This window comes from Sceloporus undulatus, chromosome 1 (genome assembly GCF_019175285.1).
Source record: "Sceloporus undulatus isolate JIND9_A2432 ecotype Alabama chromosome 1, SceUnd_v1.1, whole genome shotgun sequence".
NCBI lineage: Eukaryota > Metazoa > Chordata > Lepidosauria > Squamata > Phrynosomatidae > Sceloporus > Sceloporus undulatus.
Window position 1 is genome coordinate 193,221,967 of NC_056522.1, and position 15,214 is coordinate 193,237,180.

Genomic DNA, 15,214 nt, shown 5'->3' on the forward strand with positions numbered 1-15,214 from the left:
ATGACAAATGATGTGTCTGGGAGTGTTGGTTAGGAACTATGGTTAGATTTACCTGTTCCAGATTTGTGAGTGGTGGAACAAAAACTCAGGGTTTGTGAAATGAAGCTATTGCTTAACTTTTGGCTTTAGCTTTGAGACGATTTCAGATTCTAATATTTCTTGGGAGAGGGAATTGTTCAGGGTACTAATGCTTTGTTTCATGTCATTGAAAACTTTGCCCAGAGCTTTGCTTCTTTTCTGCATCATAGATACATTAGAATGCAGCTCTATTCAACCCCAGTGGCCATAGGGGATGGAACTGATGGGATTTGTAGTCTAACATATTTGGGGTGCTTCTCCTTCAGGAAGGCTGGTATAGATCAGTGCTTCCTCTTAGTTAATCTGATTGGGGGGAGCCAATAATTTTTTTCCAGGCGTCCAGGAACCTAGTACTGTATATTTGCCCCCATTGGACACAGTTGTTTCTTTCCAGGAAATTTGCCAGGGAACAGCAGCCAATAGCTCAGGGGTTCAGGATTGGTCCAGGAACCACCATTTGGAATATCACTGGTTGGATAATGAAAAGAAGGCAAAGCAACCAATACAGGCAATACACTTGTTTGTGTTTGTAATGGTCTAACACTATGGCGTTAACATTATTTTTAAAACATTTAAATATTATTAAAGCCTTATTTAAATATATCTGTTTTTAATCTGAAAGTCTTTGGGTTGGGGTTGCTATAGTATTTCATAAATGGCTTTTTCTGATTTTTACAGAGGAAAATTTGCTGTTGTTAGAAAATGTATTGCAAAATCTTCAGGCCAAGAATATGCAGCTAAATTTCTGAAGAAAAGGAGAAGAGGACAAGACTGCAAAGCTGAGATTCTGCATGAAATTGCTGTTCTAGAAGTAACAAAGCTGAGTCCTCATATTGCAAATCTCCACGAAGTCTATGAGACAACAAATGAAGTCATCTTAGTATTAGAATAGTAAGTATACATTATGTCACCTGTACGTGTTCTTGATGGACCTATTAACATATTTGTGTATATTAGTTGACTGAACAAAACCAGAAAGACAGGCTTAGAGAACATGCATGCTTTACTTTTTTGTGTTTGGTGCTTATAGGTTTTGGATTTGTGTTCTTTGTTGGAAAGACCCATGTTTCTATCTATTACACTTTTTATCTTACGTGCTGTTGTCTATTTTGTGGCTAGCAAATCACAGTTTTTATCATGTTTGGTAATAACTTAAATATGGAAAATGTTAGTTTGCATTCCATGATGGTTCATGCTTGTTGATTTCTTAGCACCAACCCTTGTAGACATAATGAATAAACTGGTTAATAAGAATAGGTACAAAGTTACACCTGTCCTTAGCTCTGTGATTCTTGAGGGCTTGTGTTCTGTTTGGTTGTATTTCAGTGCAAGTGATGATAGATTTCAGATGACTCTCACTTTGACAGTGAAATTTGAGTGCCTGAATTGTGATCATGGGTCATATTTGACTGAAAGATTGCAACCAAGATTCTTTCTGAGCCAGTCTGTTACAGGATGGTAAGGTAGTAGGGTGGCTATGTATTATCTCCAGAATGAGAGACAGTATGTCTCTGTATATCAATTGTTGTTGAACATGGAAGGGAAGGTGCTTATTAGCTTGAGTCCTGCTGGTGGACTTACCATAGCAGTTGGCCATTATGTGAACAGAAAGCAGGAAAATCTGTATTTTGTCTGATCCATAAGGGCTCTTTTTATGTTTTGTTGTTTTGTATACCTCACCCATTTCTTTATGCTGGAAATTGTAAGCCACTGTTGTATATGTCAGTCTCTCAAATGGTTTCAACTGCACACCTGTCACTTTATTTTGCTCGCTAAATCTGCCTGATACTTCTATCTACAGCCATTTTTAGTTCTAATCCCGTGAAAAGCCCTGCAGCATTTTTGTGGCTGAGGCTCAAGTTAAAGTACTAGTAAACCGCTCTGATTGTCTTGCTACAGAAGAGCGGGATATAAATAAAAGTTATATTTATTATTTATTTATATTATAGCTCTCATAGTTTACCAGTCTTACTGATTGTGTAAACAAGTACTTTGTTCATGTAAAACTGGTGAACTCTGTCAAAATATGGATAAATGACTTTCCTGATTAACTAGCACTGTTATGTTTTGAAGGCTATATCACTCATTTCTCACATAGTATGAAACGGTGCAGATGTCAACAGAATACACTTAAGGAAATAGCCTTACAATTAATTTTGTTGTATTTATTTATATTTTGAAGTACGTACAGCAATAGATCAGTTCCAGCAAGTTTCAGCTACATGTTGTTGTCCTGAATCAAGACTCTTCCTTTTGGAAATTATAAAAAATTGTCATCCACATACCATTTAAAGTCAGCTTGACCAGCTCTATAACAATGTCTCATTCTTGGTATCGACTGGTTAATTGTTGGCACACCTGAGCATTTCCACCTGAATGTTACTTCTGTTTTTGGAGCCTTAATAGGTTCATCATTACTCTGTCGGACTTGACTGAGACAAATATGTTATAACTGTAATTTCATTGTAAATGAAACTTTTAGTATCTTGCCCTTGAATGCTATTGCAGTTTTTTTTAAAGCAGTGTATCATAAATCTGTGTAAGGGGAAGAGGATCACCAGAAAAGGTGGAAGTTTATTTCCACTATGTGCCAGAATACATGGCCCACACCCACCATTTTGACCCCTAATGAACATTCATGGCTTCTGCTTTCAAAACAAAACAAAATCCAGAGGTTAACCAGATGGGGTGTGAACTTCACTTTATCAGTTTCTGTACTGGAAATTGTCAGTGGGCACTTTTATGTCTGCTGTGTCTTGAGTCTCTTGAATTATGTGATAACCAACTGTGGTGGTAGGGCAATAAATTTTCACCTCATTTTTACTGCAGTAACACTTGTAGCTATAACCATAAAAAAATCAATCATCTAACATTACTGTGTAAAATGGGCTGGTAGATGGGATTCTGCAATATCTGTCATAAGTCCAGCAGCACTCTGCCTTCCCTGGTTTCTCACAGTAAGTACTATTTTCCTGCAGAGAAGGAGGATTGCTGTGCAAAGTACTTGGACCCTTGTTTGGGGTGACTATGGCATGAGGTGGGACCAAAGCAAAGTAGAAGGGCACATGTAATTTTTAATCCTTTGGACATTTTCTCATCAGGCATACAAAGCAGAGCAGAATTCTACGCATCTCTGCCTAGGAATAAGCCACAGCATAAGCAGTTTCAAGCTTGCAAGGCACATATCTAGGGGCACATTTAAACTGACAGAAAGATCCAGTGTACCTTCAGGTTTTCCTGATCTGCAGTGACCATGAGCTTGTCTACACACTCTGAGGCAAGTTTGAACACACCCTGGTCCAATAGTTCATAGTATGCACTGGCACATAGCCATGGCTATAGCTGCTTCATTTTTTTTCTCTTCTTTCTCAGTGCATGCACATGCATGTACTTCTGAACTCCTCCACTGGCCTCACACCATCATTGCTATGGTGCACAGTTCACATACATGGGCAAATATCTGGATTTTCCACTTAAAACTGGAAAAAATCACCACTTTTTTCTCTCCAGATTAAAGACTAGAATAGACTACAAAGCTGGGCCAAAGCTAACAAAATAAAATTCAACATAGAGAAATGTAAGGTATTGCACTTAGGGTGGAAAAATGAGGAGAGAGCAAGCTTCTTTTCTGCTGCTCCAGAGAACAGGACCCAGAAAAATGGATGCAAGCTGCAGGAAAAGAGATTCCACCCCAACATTAGGAGGAACTTCCCCACAGTGAGGGCTGTTCAACAGTGGAACACACTCCCTCAGAGTGGAGTCTCCTCCTTTGGAGGTCTTTAAACAGAGGCTGGATGGCCATCTGTCGGGGATGCTTTGATTTGAGGGTTCCTGCATGGCAAGGGGTTGGACTGGATGGCCCTTGTGGTCTCTTCCAACTCTATGATTCTATGAAAAGGCCTAGATTTGCCCCCAGTCATCCTGTATGTCATTTGGACAGCTCACTGTGAAAACTAGACCATTTAATGTGGCCAACATAGATGCACCCCAGTTCTATGCAGTATCCTTGTAACATGAACAAGTGATCATCTTGGTGTCAGCACAAAGAGATGTATTTGGATGAAGAACTTTCAGAGGTGTGAATGTTCCTGTCTTAGCAAACACGTACAAGCACTTTATCGGGCACTTTAGGATGTAATGGAATAAATTTTGTCAATGTAATATTTGTGGTTCTGGCACACATCTTGTTTTCATATTGTTTCTAAAATCATGTGTATGTTAAGTATAACTCAATAAGATGGGTTTAAGAAAAGTATGAGGCTAGAGTGCCAAAATGAATATGCATTCCAGAAAATACAAGGGCTACATTTCTAGCATATCTTGAAAAGTTGTGGTGAACGAACAGGTTTATAGTTGACATCTTTTTAGACATAGGTAGACTGTAGCCTAGAATAAAAAATATTTTGAGATAGTCTCAGAGAATTAACGGTGCTTTTCCTTGAAAGTGCCCAGGAGTCAGAGCTATCTTAATGTTGGGCAGTATACTCTGTTTTCTAGAACACTGCTTGTTGTTTCCGTTGGTTTGGAAGGCCTCATCATTATTTTTGAAATAAAATATCCATTTCCTCTGCAGTCAGTAACATGCTGTGCTGAGATTTCAGTTTCCACTAAAACCCTTTTCTTTGTTTTCTAGTATCTGCTGGCATCCTAGAAAGGAATGCCATTTGACTGAGCTCACAAATGTGAGGCTTGCCTATGGTTTCACATGTAACCCACATTACTTTTCCCCCCTTTTGCAAGAATTTGCTGCTGGAGGGAAAGAAAAACCCAAACCTAAGTTATTGTTTCACTTTTTCCTGCAGCTCTTTCTGAATTCATTGAAAGAGTGCTAGGTCACTTCTCTAAGTCAAACAGTTTGAAACTATAAGACAGTGATTTACCTCTTAGCTGATCTCTGACTAAGCTAGTGACCTTCCTGTTTGAGAGTTGGGCACTTAAATTATTGTGTGTGTATTTTTTTCCCCCAGTGCTGCAGGAGGAGAAATTTTTAATTTATGTCTCCCTGATATAGAAGAAACCATACACGAAACGGATATTATTAGGCTTATACGACAAATACTGGAAGGCATTTGTTATCTGCATCAAAACAACATTGTGCATCTTGATTTAAAGGTAACATTACATACGAGTTTTAAATATTTTATCTGTGTACGCAGTTACTTTGATATTCTAGAGCCTCTACAGATGAGCCTGAAAGGCCAGCCTGTGGGCGGAGTCATGGCAGAGCGTCCACACACTCAACACTGTGACTCCTCCCTCAGGGCGCCATTTTGGCACCCACCCATTTACATGGTGCATGCCATGATGACGCCACTCTGGTGCTGTATTTACATGATGCAGCACCAAAAGGGGATCGTCACACTGCAGCGCGGCAGATATGGTGCCCTGTAGAGGGCGCAAGAAGGAGCTGTGTTTTGCCGCTCCTTTTGGCATCCTCCAAAGGCCTTATCCGGACCATGGAGTGTGGTTGCCACGGCCCAGATCCAGGAGAAAAGGGGGCGGTCTGTATAGCCCCCTACTCTAAAAAAAACCTTGCCTTAATAACAATGGAAAGTAAAAGCTCTGTAAAAGGAAGAGGTTGGCACAGTTGCTGAAATGTTTAATGTTTAGTAGAGTGTCTAGATTAGAGCAGGATAATCATTGCTGGGGCATGATGGGAGTTGCAGACCAACAATATCCAAAGGCCCACAAGTTGCTAGCCACTGCATTAACAAAATTAGCTCAGGCATTTTAAGGCACTCAGACAAGGCCATATAGACAGCCTTTCCTTCCTTTTAAAGAGGAAAGCAGCTTGAAAGACTGTGTCATTTGACAATTCAGGCCACAGTGGAGCAAAACTAAGTTCCAGTTTAGACAAACCAAATGCAACACCCAAGTGGTTCATGCCTAGAAGAGGAGGTAGGCAGCAGTTCTGTGTCTTCAATTTGCTTACCGGGATAGATACTACCCATTTTGAGGGTTCCCTTATGTGTTCCATTGATGCCAGGTGTATTCATAAAAGTTGTGGTGCAGCTAGTAGTGTGAAAAGGGGATACATATTCTCCCATATCTTTATGATGTATTCTTGAAAGCATCTGAAGGATGCAAGGTTGAAAGAGATCTGGAAACTAGAGTGGAATACCTGCTGAGGCATACCGTAGTTTCATGACAACAAAAATCAGTTGAAACTTACAAATGTCTTGGTTACACTGTTTTTTGCATCCTCTCCAAATGGCAATAGTAAACAAAAGACACTGCCAATTTATGATGTGAGAGCATTGTGGACATTCCTGTTTGGAATACCAAATACTATTTGCCGATCCAAAAAGAGTAACAGTAACAATAGATGCCAGCTTAACTGGCTGGAGAATGCATTGTTTAGGGGAGACAGCTCAGGATATATGGTCTCCAGAGAATTCAGACACAATATAAATTGGCTAGACTGGAGAGCAGTGTATTTAGCTGTAAAGGCTTTCCAACATTTAGTTTGAGGTAGACATGTGCAAGTTCATACGGGCAATACAACATGCTTATGTAAGCAGTCATGGGCAAAGAGTGTAGAATTACTGCAATTTGGTTTGGAGAAACAATATTTAAGTCACATTCCTTCCCCACCCCACCCCCTGTGAAGGAAGCAAGTGGTTCAGATCTTTCTTTCAGAGACAGGGTATGCTTTATAATACACTCTCAATCTAGCTATCTTAACGTCAAGTTTAGAAGTACAGTGAGGAATAATGTTTGACAGATAAGTGTTCCAACTACTTTGATCATATATAAATCTTTTAGAAGCTTCTACAATGTGCATTTTAACATATTGTTAATTATATTCGAACAGATTTCTATTTGTCCTAGATTTTTGCCTTTTAAAACAGTTGAATAATTGCTGCTAATCTTTCAGATTGATTTTGTTACTATTTCCAATGGAACTGTTGATATGGCCAGCCGACTAATCAATAAACGTTGTTGTTGTTGTTTCCATTGGATTTCTCTGCTATTTGGGTTTTATGAGTTTGTATGTGCTTAAGGGTTTTAAACAGCTGAGTATCATCTTCAGGCTTTCTTAAAACAAATAGTTTTTACAACAGTTCATTTATTAATCTATAGTGATGGTAGGCTGATCTAAATGAGGTTATATCACTATGTGCACACATTCATAGCTAAACAACGTCTTCAGTATTGTGTATCAACACTATTTTTTCTTTTCTTTCTTAATTGTAGCCCCAGAATATTTTGTTGAGCAGTGTGTGTCCCCTTGGTGATATTAAAATAGTTGATTTTGGTATGTCTCGGAAGATTGGCAATTGCTGTGAGCTACGGGAAATTGTTGGAACCCCTGAATATCAAGGTACGTCTCTGGGTCCGTATGTTCTATGTATGGTAGGAACAATCAACATCAGCTCCATGCTCATAAAGGGAGCTCCCTTGCTGTCCTGCATAAGTAAAGAATTATCTACCTCAGGTGTTTTCATGTTTTGACTCTCCCATCTCCAAGATATTTCAATTTATATATTAAATCAGATGCATATCAACTACTATAATGTCAAGAATCTTACTATGACATATCATTATAATGATCTGAGAGAAGTCCTTCCATGTTATACTATGTTCAGTGACCACAACTATCACAAATAGAAGTTTGTTTTGGGTACATCCTTCTCCTGGGCTATGTACTGGGCTATACTGCTTAATGTTCATGTCAGGACTTCCTCCCTCTCCCCTTGCAGCCTGCTGTCATACTGCAGGCCAACTCCAGAGGGTTTCCCACCCTCCCAGGGCATGTTTATTGGGCACATGTGGGTGGTAGGAAGGAGGGGGATCACCCCTTCTGTTGGTGAAAGCTTATGCCTGCAAGTGCAAATCTTTGGATACTACCCATATGCTGTCTCTCAGTGAACACTTCTACATTAGTCCACTGAAGTACAACAGAAGTATATTGTGTTGCACACAGTACAGAGTTTGATGGCCCTTAAGCAGTAGAATTCATACCGTAAATCAAAATAAGCAAGTTAAAAGTGAAGATGAGCAGGGTACCATTTGATGAAAGATTATTGAAAATAAAGATGGGGCTTGTTGTGAGAGATCAAACAAAATAAATGCTGTGATGATGACTGTTGAATTCTGGAGTGCCTGGGAAAGAGCAGGAAGTAAGAACATAACAAAGGGAGAAATCAGAGCAGTGGCCAGAGCACTGAGGTGTATGTTAGCCATAAATATAAGGAAAAAAGTTGGGTCAATGGGCCAGGTACATCCTACAGTCTGTAGTCATCATGAGGTGGATGAACCTCGTGCTTGCTTGTATGTGTTCACATACATAACATGTACATGTTCACGCATGCGTGCACACGCAAGCACACACACATGCTTATACAGAAAGGAAAATACCTCCTGTGATCTACTGCAGTTCAGCGATGACTAGATTATATTAGTTTATGTCTGTGTTCCTCTGCATCTAAATTAATGGTTTCTAGCTCCCAGAGGTGCTGACCATTGGCTGTGCTGGTTCAGGGCTCTGGGAGCTGAAGACATAACATCTGACAGCCCATGTTTGGAAACTGCTAGCTAGAGGGTGCAAACTGTAGGGATTATGTGAATCATTTGAGTTTCTCTCAACTCCTACAAGCCTGTACTTTAAAATGGTATTCACATCTGTAGTAAGGGAATTGTCCTGAGTATGCCAAAACATGTTGCTATTTAGGTATATAAGATAGTTCTTTTCAGAATGTATTCAATGGTATTTTTTTATTCCCAACAGCACCAGAAGTCTTAAACTATGATCCTATTACTACAGCAACAGATATATGGTAAGATGAATTCTTAGGTTAAACCAACTTTAGTTTGAACTTCAGAGTTTAGTACAAACACTGCTTTTCAATGGAAAGTGTTTATTTATTAATTTGGTCCTTTTCTTCATATGTGGCCTTTGAGAGCAAGCTGTCATCAAAATGACCAAGAGATTACTGAAAAAGGTAGAGATGAAAAGAGGGAATGAAAAGCAATAGTGAAAAATTAGGCAAACTAATGTTTTCTGTGGCTCCTTTTTCTTCTTCAAGGATATCGGAGGATTTGGGCAAGGGGGATTATCCAGTGTTTCATTGCAGTTTTATTCCAAAAACCACTGTTCTTGAACATAAATGTAACATAACCATTGAGACCCAGTGTGGTATAGAGATTTGAGTTGGACTATGCCTTTGGAGACCTCATTCACACTCAAGTTTTTGCATTGAGGAGATCCGGGTCTCCTGGGGATGCTACACTGGATTGATCAGGGTCATAGTTCCCATTGTGTTTACCCTGATCAAATTTCTCCTTGCTGTTCACACTACAAGGGACTCAATGGTGGTGGCGGCGGCGGCCAGAGAAGGCGAGGAATAGGAGAGAAACAGCAGTGGTGGTGGGGGGGGGGGGCGAGAAGGAGGAAGAAAGTGAAGAAGGAAGAGGTGGGAAACAGCGGTGGCGGCAGTGAGGGGAGAGGGAGAGGAAGAAGATGGAGGAAGAAGATAAGGGAAACAGCGAGGGCGGTGGCAGTGAGGGGGACGAGGAAGAGGAGGAAGATGAAGGAGGAGGAAAATGAGGGAGAGATGAGAAACAATGGTGGCGGTGCAGTGAGGGGGTGAGGAAGATATGGAGGAGGGAGAGGTGGGAAACGGCAGTGGCTGCAGCAGTGAGGGGGCGAGGAAGAGGAGGAGGGAGAGGCAGGAAACGGCAGCAACCAAAGCAGTGCGGGAGATGAAAGAGGAGGAAAATGAAGGAGGAGGAAGAGGTGGGAAGAGGTGGCAGCGAGGGGGGCAAGGAAGAGGATGAAGATGAAGGAGGAGGAAGAGGTGGGAAGCTGAGGCAGTGAGGGGGGTGAGGAAGATGGAGGAGGAGGGAGGACATAAGAGGAAGTGGCATGGGAGAGAGGAAGTGGAAGTTGAGGAAGGAAGACATGGTGGTTCGGATCCGGATTGGTAGTTCCCACTACCAAAGATCTGGATCCTTGCAGGCTGCAAAAAAATAAAATAAAAATCTTGCTAGTTGACCTAATCTCAAATGGGTTTTTTGTCCCCCCCCCCAAAGTGCATTGAGTGCAATTGGGGAATGTGAATGCCTATAAAATATTGGGTTATTTCATAGTGTGAATGAAGCCCAGGTTTCTAAACCCTGCTTATCCATGGAAACCCACTGAGTGATCTTGGGTCACACTCTCTCAACCTCAGAGGAAAAGCAATAGCAATTACATTTCTATACTGCTCATCAGTGCACTTAAGCACTCCCTAAGCGGTTTACAAAGTGTAAGCTAATTGCCCCCAACAATCTGGATACTCATTTTAGCGACTTCAAAAGGATGCAAGCCTGAGTCGAACCTGAGCCCTTTTGCTGGTATTAAACTTGCAACCTTATGGTTTGTGAGCGAATGGCTGCAGTACTGGCATTTAACCACTGCGCCACCAAGGCTCTTAACCACTACACCACCAGGGCACCAGGAAAGCAAAGGCAAACCTACTCTGAACAAATCTTGCCATGAAACCCTGTGAAAGGATCACTGTAATTCAAAAATGACTTAATGGCACATAGCAACTACAGCATGAACACCCTTTATATTTAAATGGTGAAGCTACCACTATTGCGTATGCAGTCTTAACGAAGTACTCTTTAGGTTTTATTTTGGTTAATAATCCTGTAGTGCTGTTTGCTTTTATTTTCATGATTTCCCAGCATTTGTCAGAAATAGAAACCCATTGCCTATACCTTACTAATTATTTATTGGAAAGGTTTTTCTATCAGTTTCAATTACTTTGTTTCTACTGCTGCTAAAGCTAAATAAAATGTAGTTCTGTATTTTATTTTGTATTTAAAACAAGCTTCAGTGTACCAAATATTGGCTAGGTTAATTTCTAAAATTAAAAAAGAAACTGTGGAACCTCCGGTTCTCCCCCCCCCCCCCTTTTTTTTTTTTTCTTTTAACTCAGGAATCTTACTAGAAATACATGAGACATCTCTTCCCCGTGTTCCCATCCTTTTTAAATATCAGGAATCTTGCTTGCTTGCTTGCTTGCTCATTTGTTTGTTTGTTTATTTAGAGTACTTAAATCTCCCCTTAAAATGGCTCCCAAAGCAGTACAATTTGTTTATTTGACAATTAATTTGAATCTTAGAAGGCTCTTCTCTGTCTCCTGTTTTCCTGCTTTCTTTTTCTTGCCTTGAGAATCTTGACTCCTCTCCTAGTTTCAAGCTTTTAAAAAAAAATGCTGATGAATTATGACAAGCCCCTAAGAAGCCCACTCATTTGGAACCATGACTTCCCCTGCATCTGGAATGATGTCCTGACAAGTTATGGCGGCCCAGACATACATGGGCACAAATCATTGGGCATTTTTTCCATTCGTTCCATTCCAATCCATTCCATTCAATACAAATATTTCAAGAACATCTTTTAAGGGCTAAGACAGGTTGCATGGTAAATTAATATAGAAATAAAACCCTATATTATAATAATAAAACATATACAATAAAATAAAAACAACTACCAACAATAAGTCTGAATTCTTAACCCTGTACCTGATAATTCCCTGTTAGAATAAAATAAAAATTATTGAATCTGTCAAAAGGATTTGCAGCTCTTTGATACACATGTTGGAGCTCTTGATGGGCACAAGTGTCCTTGCTCAGTTTTATGGGCCTGATCTAGATTTTTGCACTAAATGAGAAAGCCTGTTCAGTAGAAGTATTATGTGTGTGTGAGAGAGAGCGGTTGCTGAAAGATAGCAAAGTATATACAAAGACCTGCCAACATTAAGCACATGTATTTGAAACTCTTTATTGTGGCTTTAATATGGTACATGGCTTCCAGGATTTTTGAGTCCCTGTTGACAGACTCTTGTTCCTTTCAGTTCGATAACAAGCAAGTCGCTTGCCATGTCCTCCTTGTAAATATTTGGATTAATATTTTCTACACAGTAAAGAACTGGTGAGGCAAATATTCTGCTTTCTACCTGGAAAACAGCTGCGAAACAGTTTAATGCTTCAGAAGGCAAACTCATTTTACTGTATCATGTGTATAATCTGACTTTATGAACAACTCTTAAAGCTGCTACTATTTCCTACAAAATCTGAAAGAAAGAAAAATTATATAAAAAATGAAAGTGGGAACAAAAATTCAGCACCTGTGAGTACAAACAAAAAGTGATCTCATTTTGTCTGGTGAGAATAAAATATATGTTCTCTAATTTCAGGAGTGTGGGTGTAATTGCATATATGCTGCTTACGCATGAATCTCCATTTGTGGGAGCAGATAAACAAGAAACATACCTCAATATTTCGCAAGTAAATGTGGATTATTCTGAAGAAACATTTGCTTCAGTTTCATTGTTGGCTAGAGACTTCATTCAAAAGCTACTTGTTAAAAATCCTGAGTAAGTATGTGGTATGAGGGAAAGAAAACTTAAAACTGTATCCTATAATGTGAATTCATAAAATAACAAGTAGAAAGTATATGTAAAAGTTGGGATTGTAGATTATTTTATTTTATTTGAATGATTGTACATTTTAAATGAACCCCAAGCTTAATTTAGCTGTAAAATCTTCAATCAACTCATTGGGCAGTTACAATTGTCCAGTAAGTAGGTAAAAAACTGCAATGCCACACAGATGGTTAAAGATCTGGGGCTGGGTTTAGCATTTGTGTGTGCCTTGTACCTCAGCACTTCCATAAAAGACATGCATAGCTTTATAGTTCTGAACAGCTAAACAGAAGTTGATCATGACTTTTGTATTCCCTCTGAGACTGTGGAGAAGGACTTTCTTTAAGTGATACAGGTGAACAGCCATGTAGTTAATTCAGTGATGCGACAAGTGATTGCTTGCAACATACTGCATTGCCCCTCTCCCTGCCTCACAAATGTCTTATACTTGTAGAATTTCAGTTTAAGCAGTGAACAGTGGGAATTGGTTCCTTATGTCCTGGCTTTATATTAGTTTGCATGTACATGTGTTTACATGCATGGAGGAACCTTCAGCTAGTATCTAAGGAAAAGAAGCAGTAGAGGGATGTGGAATTTTCATCTTTCCTTCCTCATTAATCCCACATGTTTATTTGCATCTTATGCTCAATACTTGAAATGTCTGGAAGGAGCATAAGCTGTAGCAAACCGTTTCAGAAAAACTCTTGTCTAGATTTCCCTTTCCTCGAGAACATGGAGGCACGAAGGAGGAATGGTTGCAAAGAGTGCTACTTGTTAAAAATGCTGAGTATGAAGGAAAGGCTGTTTTTGAAGATTTGTCCTCTCCAGACTCTCTGAACTGTCCTTTTCTGTTCCCTCTACAAGTATCAACAAATCAGCCTTTAAATAGGATGAATAGCCACTTAATTTCCCCCTCTCCCCATTTTTCAGCAGTCTCTGCAGACATTGAAGAGTCTCAAGGGCAGAAAATTGGCCCTTGAACCACCACACTTGCCTTTCACTGCTTTAATGGCTCAACTGTATTGTTCAGATAAGCTCTGTATCTTAAACATATGCCTCTTTTGATTTTTGTATTTAAGAGATCGACCAACCGCAGAAGCCTGTCTATCTCACTCTTGGCTTCAGCAAGGAGATTTCCTCTTGTTGTACAGCCCTGAAGAAAGTCCCAGTTCTTCTCCAACATGTGATCATATAAACAAATGCACAGAAGAGAGAAATAATAATAGGCCCATGTGTAATGGCATGTGCGGTGAACGAGAAGATAAAGAGAATATACCAGAAGACAGCAGTACAGTCTCCAAGCGATTTCGCTTTGATGATTCCTTGCAGTACCCTCAAGAATTTCCAACAGACTTTGTATGTTAACAAAGGCACTCCTACAGATTATTTTGAACTGACTGGGATTATGACCTACTCATGTGGCATATGCTTTAAGGTTGTGGCTTGTCCACTACTATGTTGTGGTTATCCTGGAAATGCACTTTTGAGTTGATCTTGTGTTGACCCTTCTTTGTGCTGCCATTGCTGGCAATGGGTTTGACTCAGAGGGATCTGGAGTCTGGCACCTGAAGTGGCTTGTCTTTGGAGGCAAGTAGATAGTTGAGTATAATTGCACTTTTTACATTTAAGTCCCAGACATGGTATTTGGTGTGTTTAAAAATAAAGTAGGCAAACTAGGGAGAGGAATCTTCTGAATGCTGACTAACAAAGCCTCACTAAGCACATCCTAACTATGTTCTAAGCCAAAGAGTGATCTAATAATACAGTTGCATTTGTATTGTAACTAAAGCTACATGAACTTGGCACAGCCGAGAAATGAGGCATTCTGTTCCAGTCTAGCAGTATAGTTTCATGCTGTCATCTTTTGTTAAAAGATTCAAATCAGTGACTTATTAGTATATAGTAGTACTGCAATGAAGCCTTTTGTTCAGTGGGGCTCAGTTGCTTGGACTGGATTCCTGACTGGCAGCCCAGTCTTTTGCATGTTTACTCAGAAGCTGAGCCTCAGTGGAATGAACATAAGTAACTGCAGATAGGATTGCAGTCTTGGATCTTGTTCATGTGTGGCACTTCAATCAATTTGCATTCCTCAGGTTTACAATACCTAGTTTGGACACAATGCATACTTTGTAACCTTCCACTTTCTGTATGCGCAGATAATGTGGAAGAGGCTCAAAGGCGCTTCTGGTATCATGCATGAAAATGCCTTGAGCTGCTCCCTTACAAAATGTTTTGGTGTCCTTCCATGCTGGCAGGAGAATCTGTGCAATGCCGTATGCCAGTTAAGGGCAGGTTATATCTTGTAAGGCTTAGGTTTGAGCACTCTTACTCATATCATCAAACCCAGTTTTATTGACTGCAATCACTGCACTTAAAAGAGTGCAGTATTAAATTTGTTTTAATTCTTCTCACTATGAAGGTGACTTCACCAGATTAAGCCCCCATATTTACAAATATTTCCGTCCTCCTATTTATCAGATGAACCTGCTGATCTTACTTACCAGAGTTACATTAGTACTAATAGGTGTATAATAGCACAATCCTATGCCTGTTTACTCAGAGATAAATGCCGCTGCATTCAGTGAGGCTTACTCTCAGGTAGGCATGAATAGGTTTGCAGCCTAAAGCCATATGTGCTCCCAATACCTTACCAGCGCAGGTCAAGTGAAGGAAAGTATAGATGAACACCAGTGTTTTGTGGCATTGAAGAAGCTAAT

The 15,214-nt window shown here is 39.9% G+C and overlaps 1 protein-coding gene across 1 annotated transcript in view; it reads left to right on the forward strand.

Annotated features, from left to right (window-relative positions):
• The window catches only part of STK17B (serine/threonine kinase 17b), a 30,382-nt gene extending 16,365 nt beyond the window's left edge, over nucleotides 1-14,017 (forward strand). Inside the window, exons 3-8 of the mRNA XM_042446292.1 lie at nucleotides 757-969; nucleotides 5,046-5,190; nucleotides 7,276-7,402; nucleotides 8,810-8,858; nucleotides 12,270-12,449; nucleotides 13,577-14,017. Of these exons, the coding sequence (XP_042302226.1) occupies nucleotides 757-969; nucleotides 5,046-5,190; nucleotides 7,276-7,402; nucleotides 8,810-8,858; nucleotides 12,270-12,449; nucleotides 13,577-13,862 (1,000 nt within the window). The 3' untranslated portion in view covers nucleotides 13,863-14,017. The remainder of the gene's footprint in view (nucleotides 1-756; nucleotides 970-5,045; nucleotides 5,191-7,275; nucleotides 7,403-8,809; nucleotides 8,859-12,269; nucleotides 12,450-13,576) is intronic.
• The last annotated feature ends 1,197 nt before the right edge of the window (nucleotides 14,018-15,214 follow it).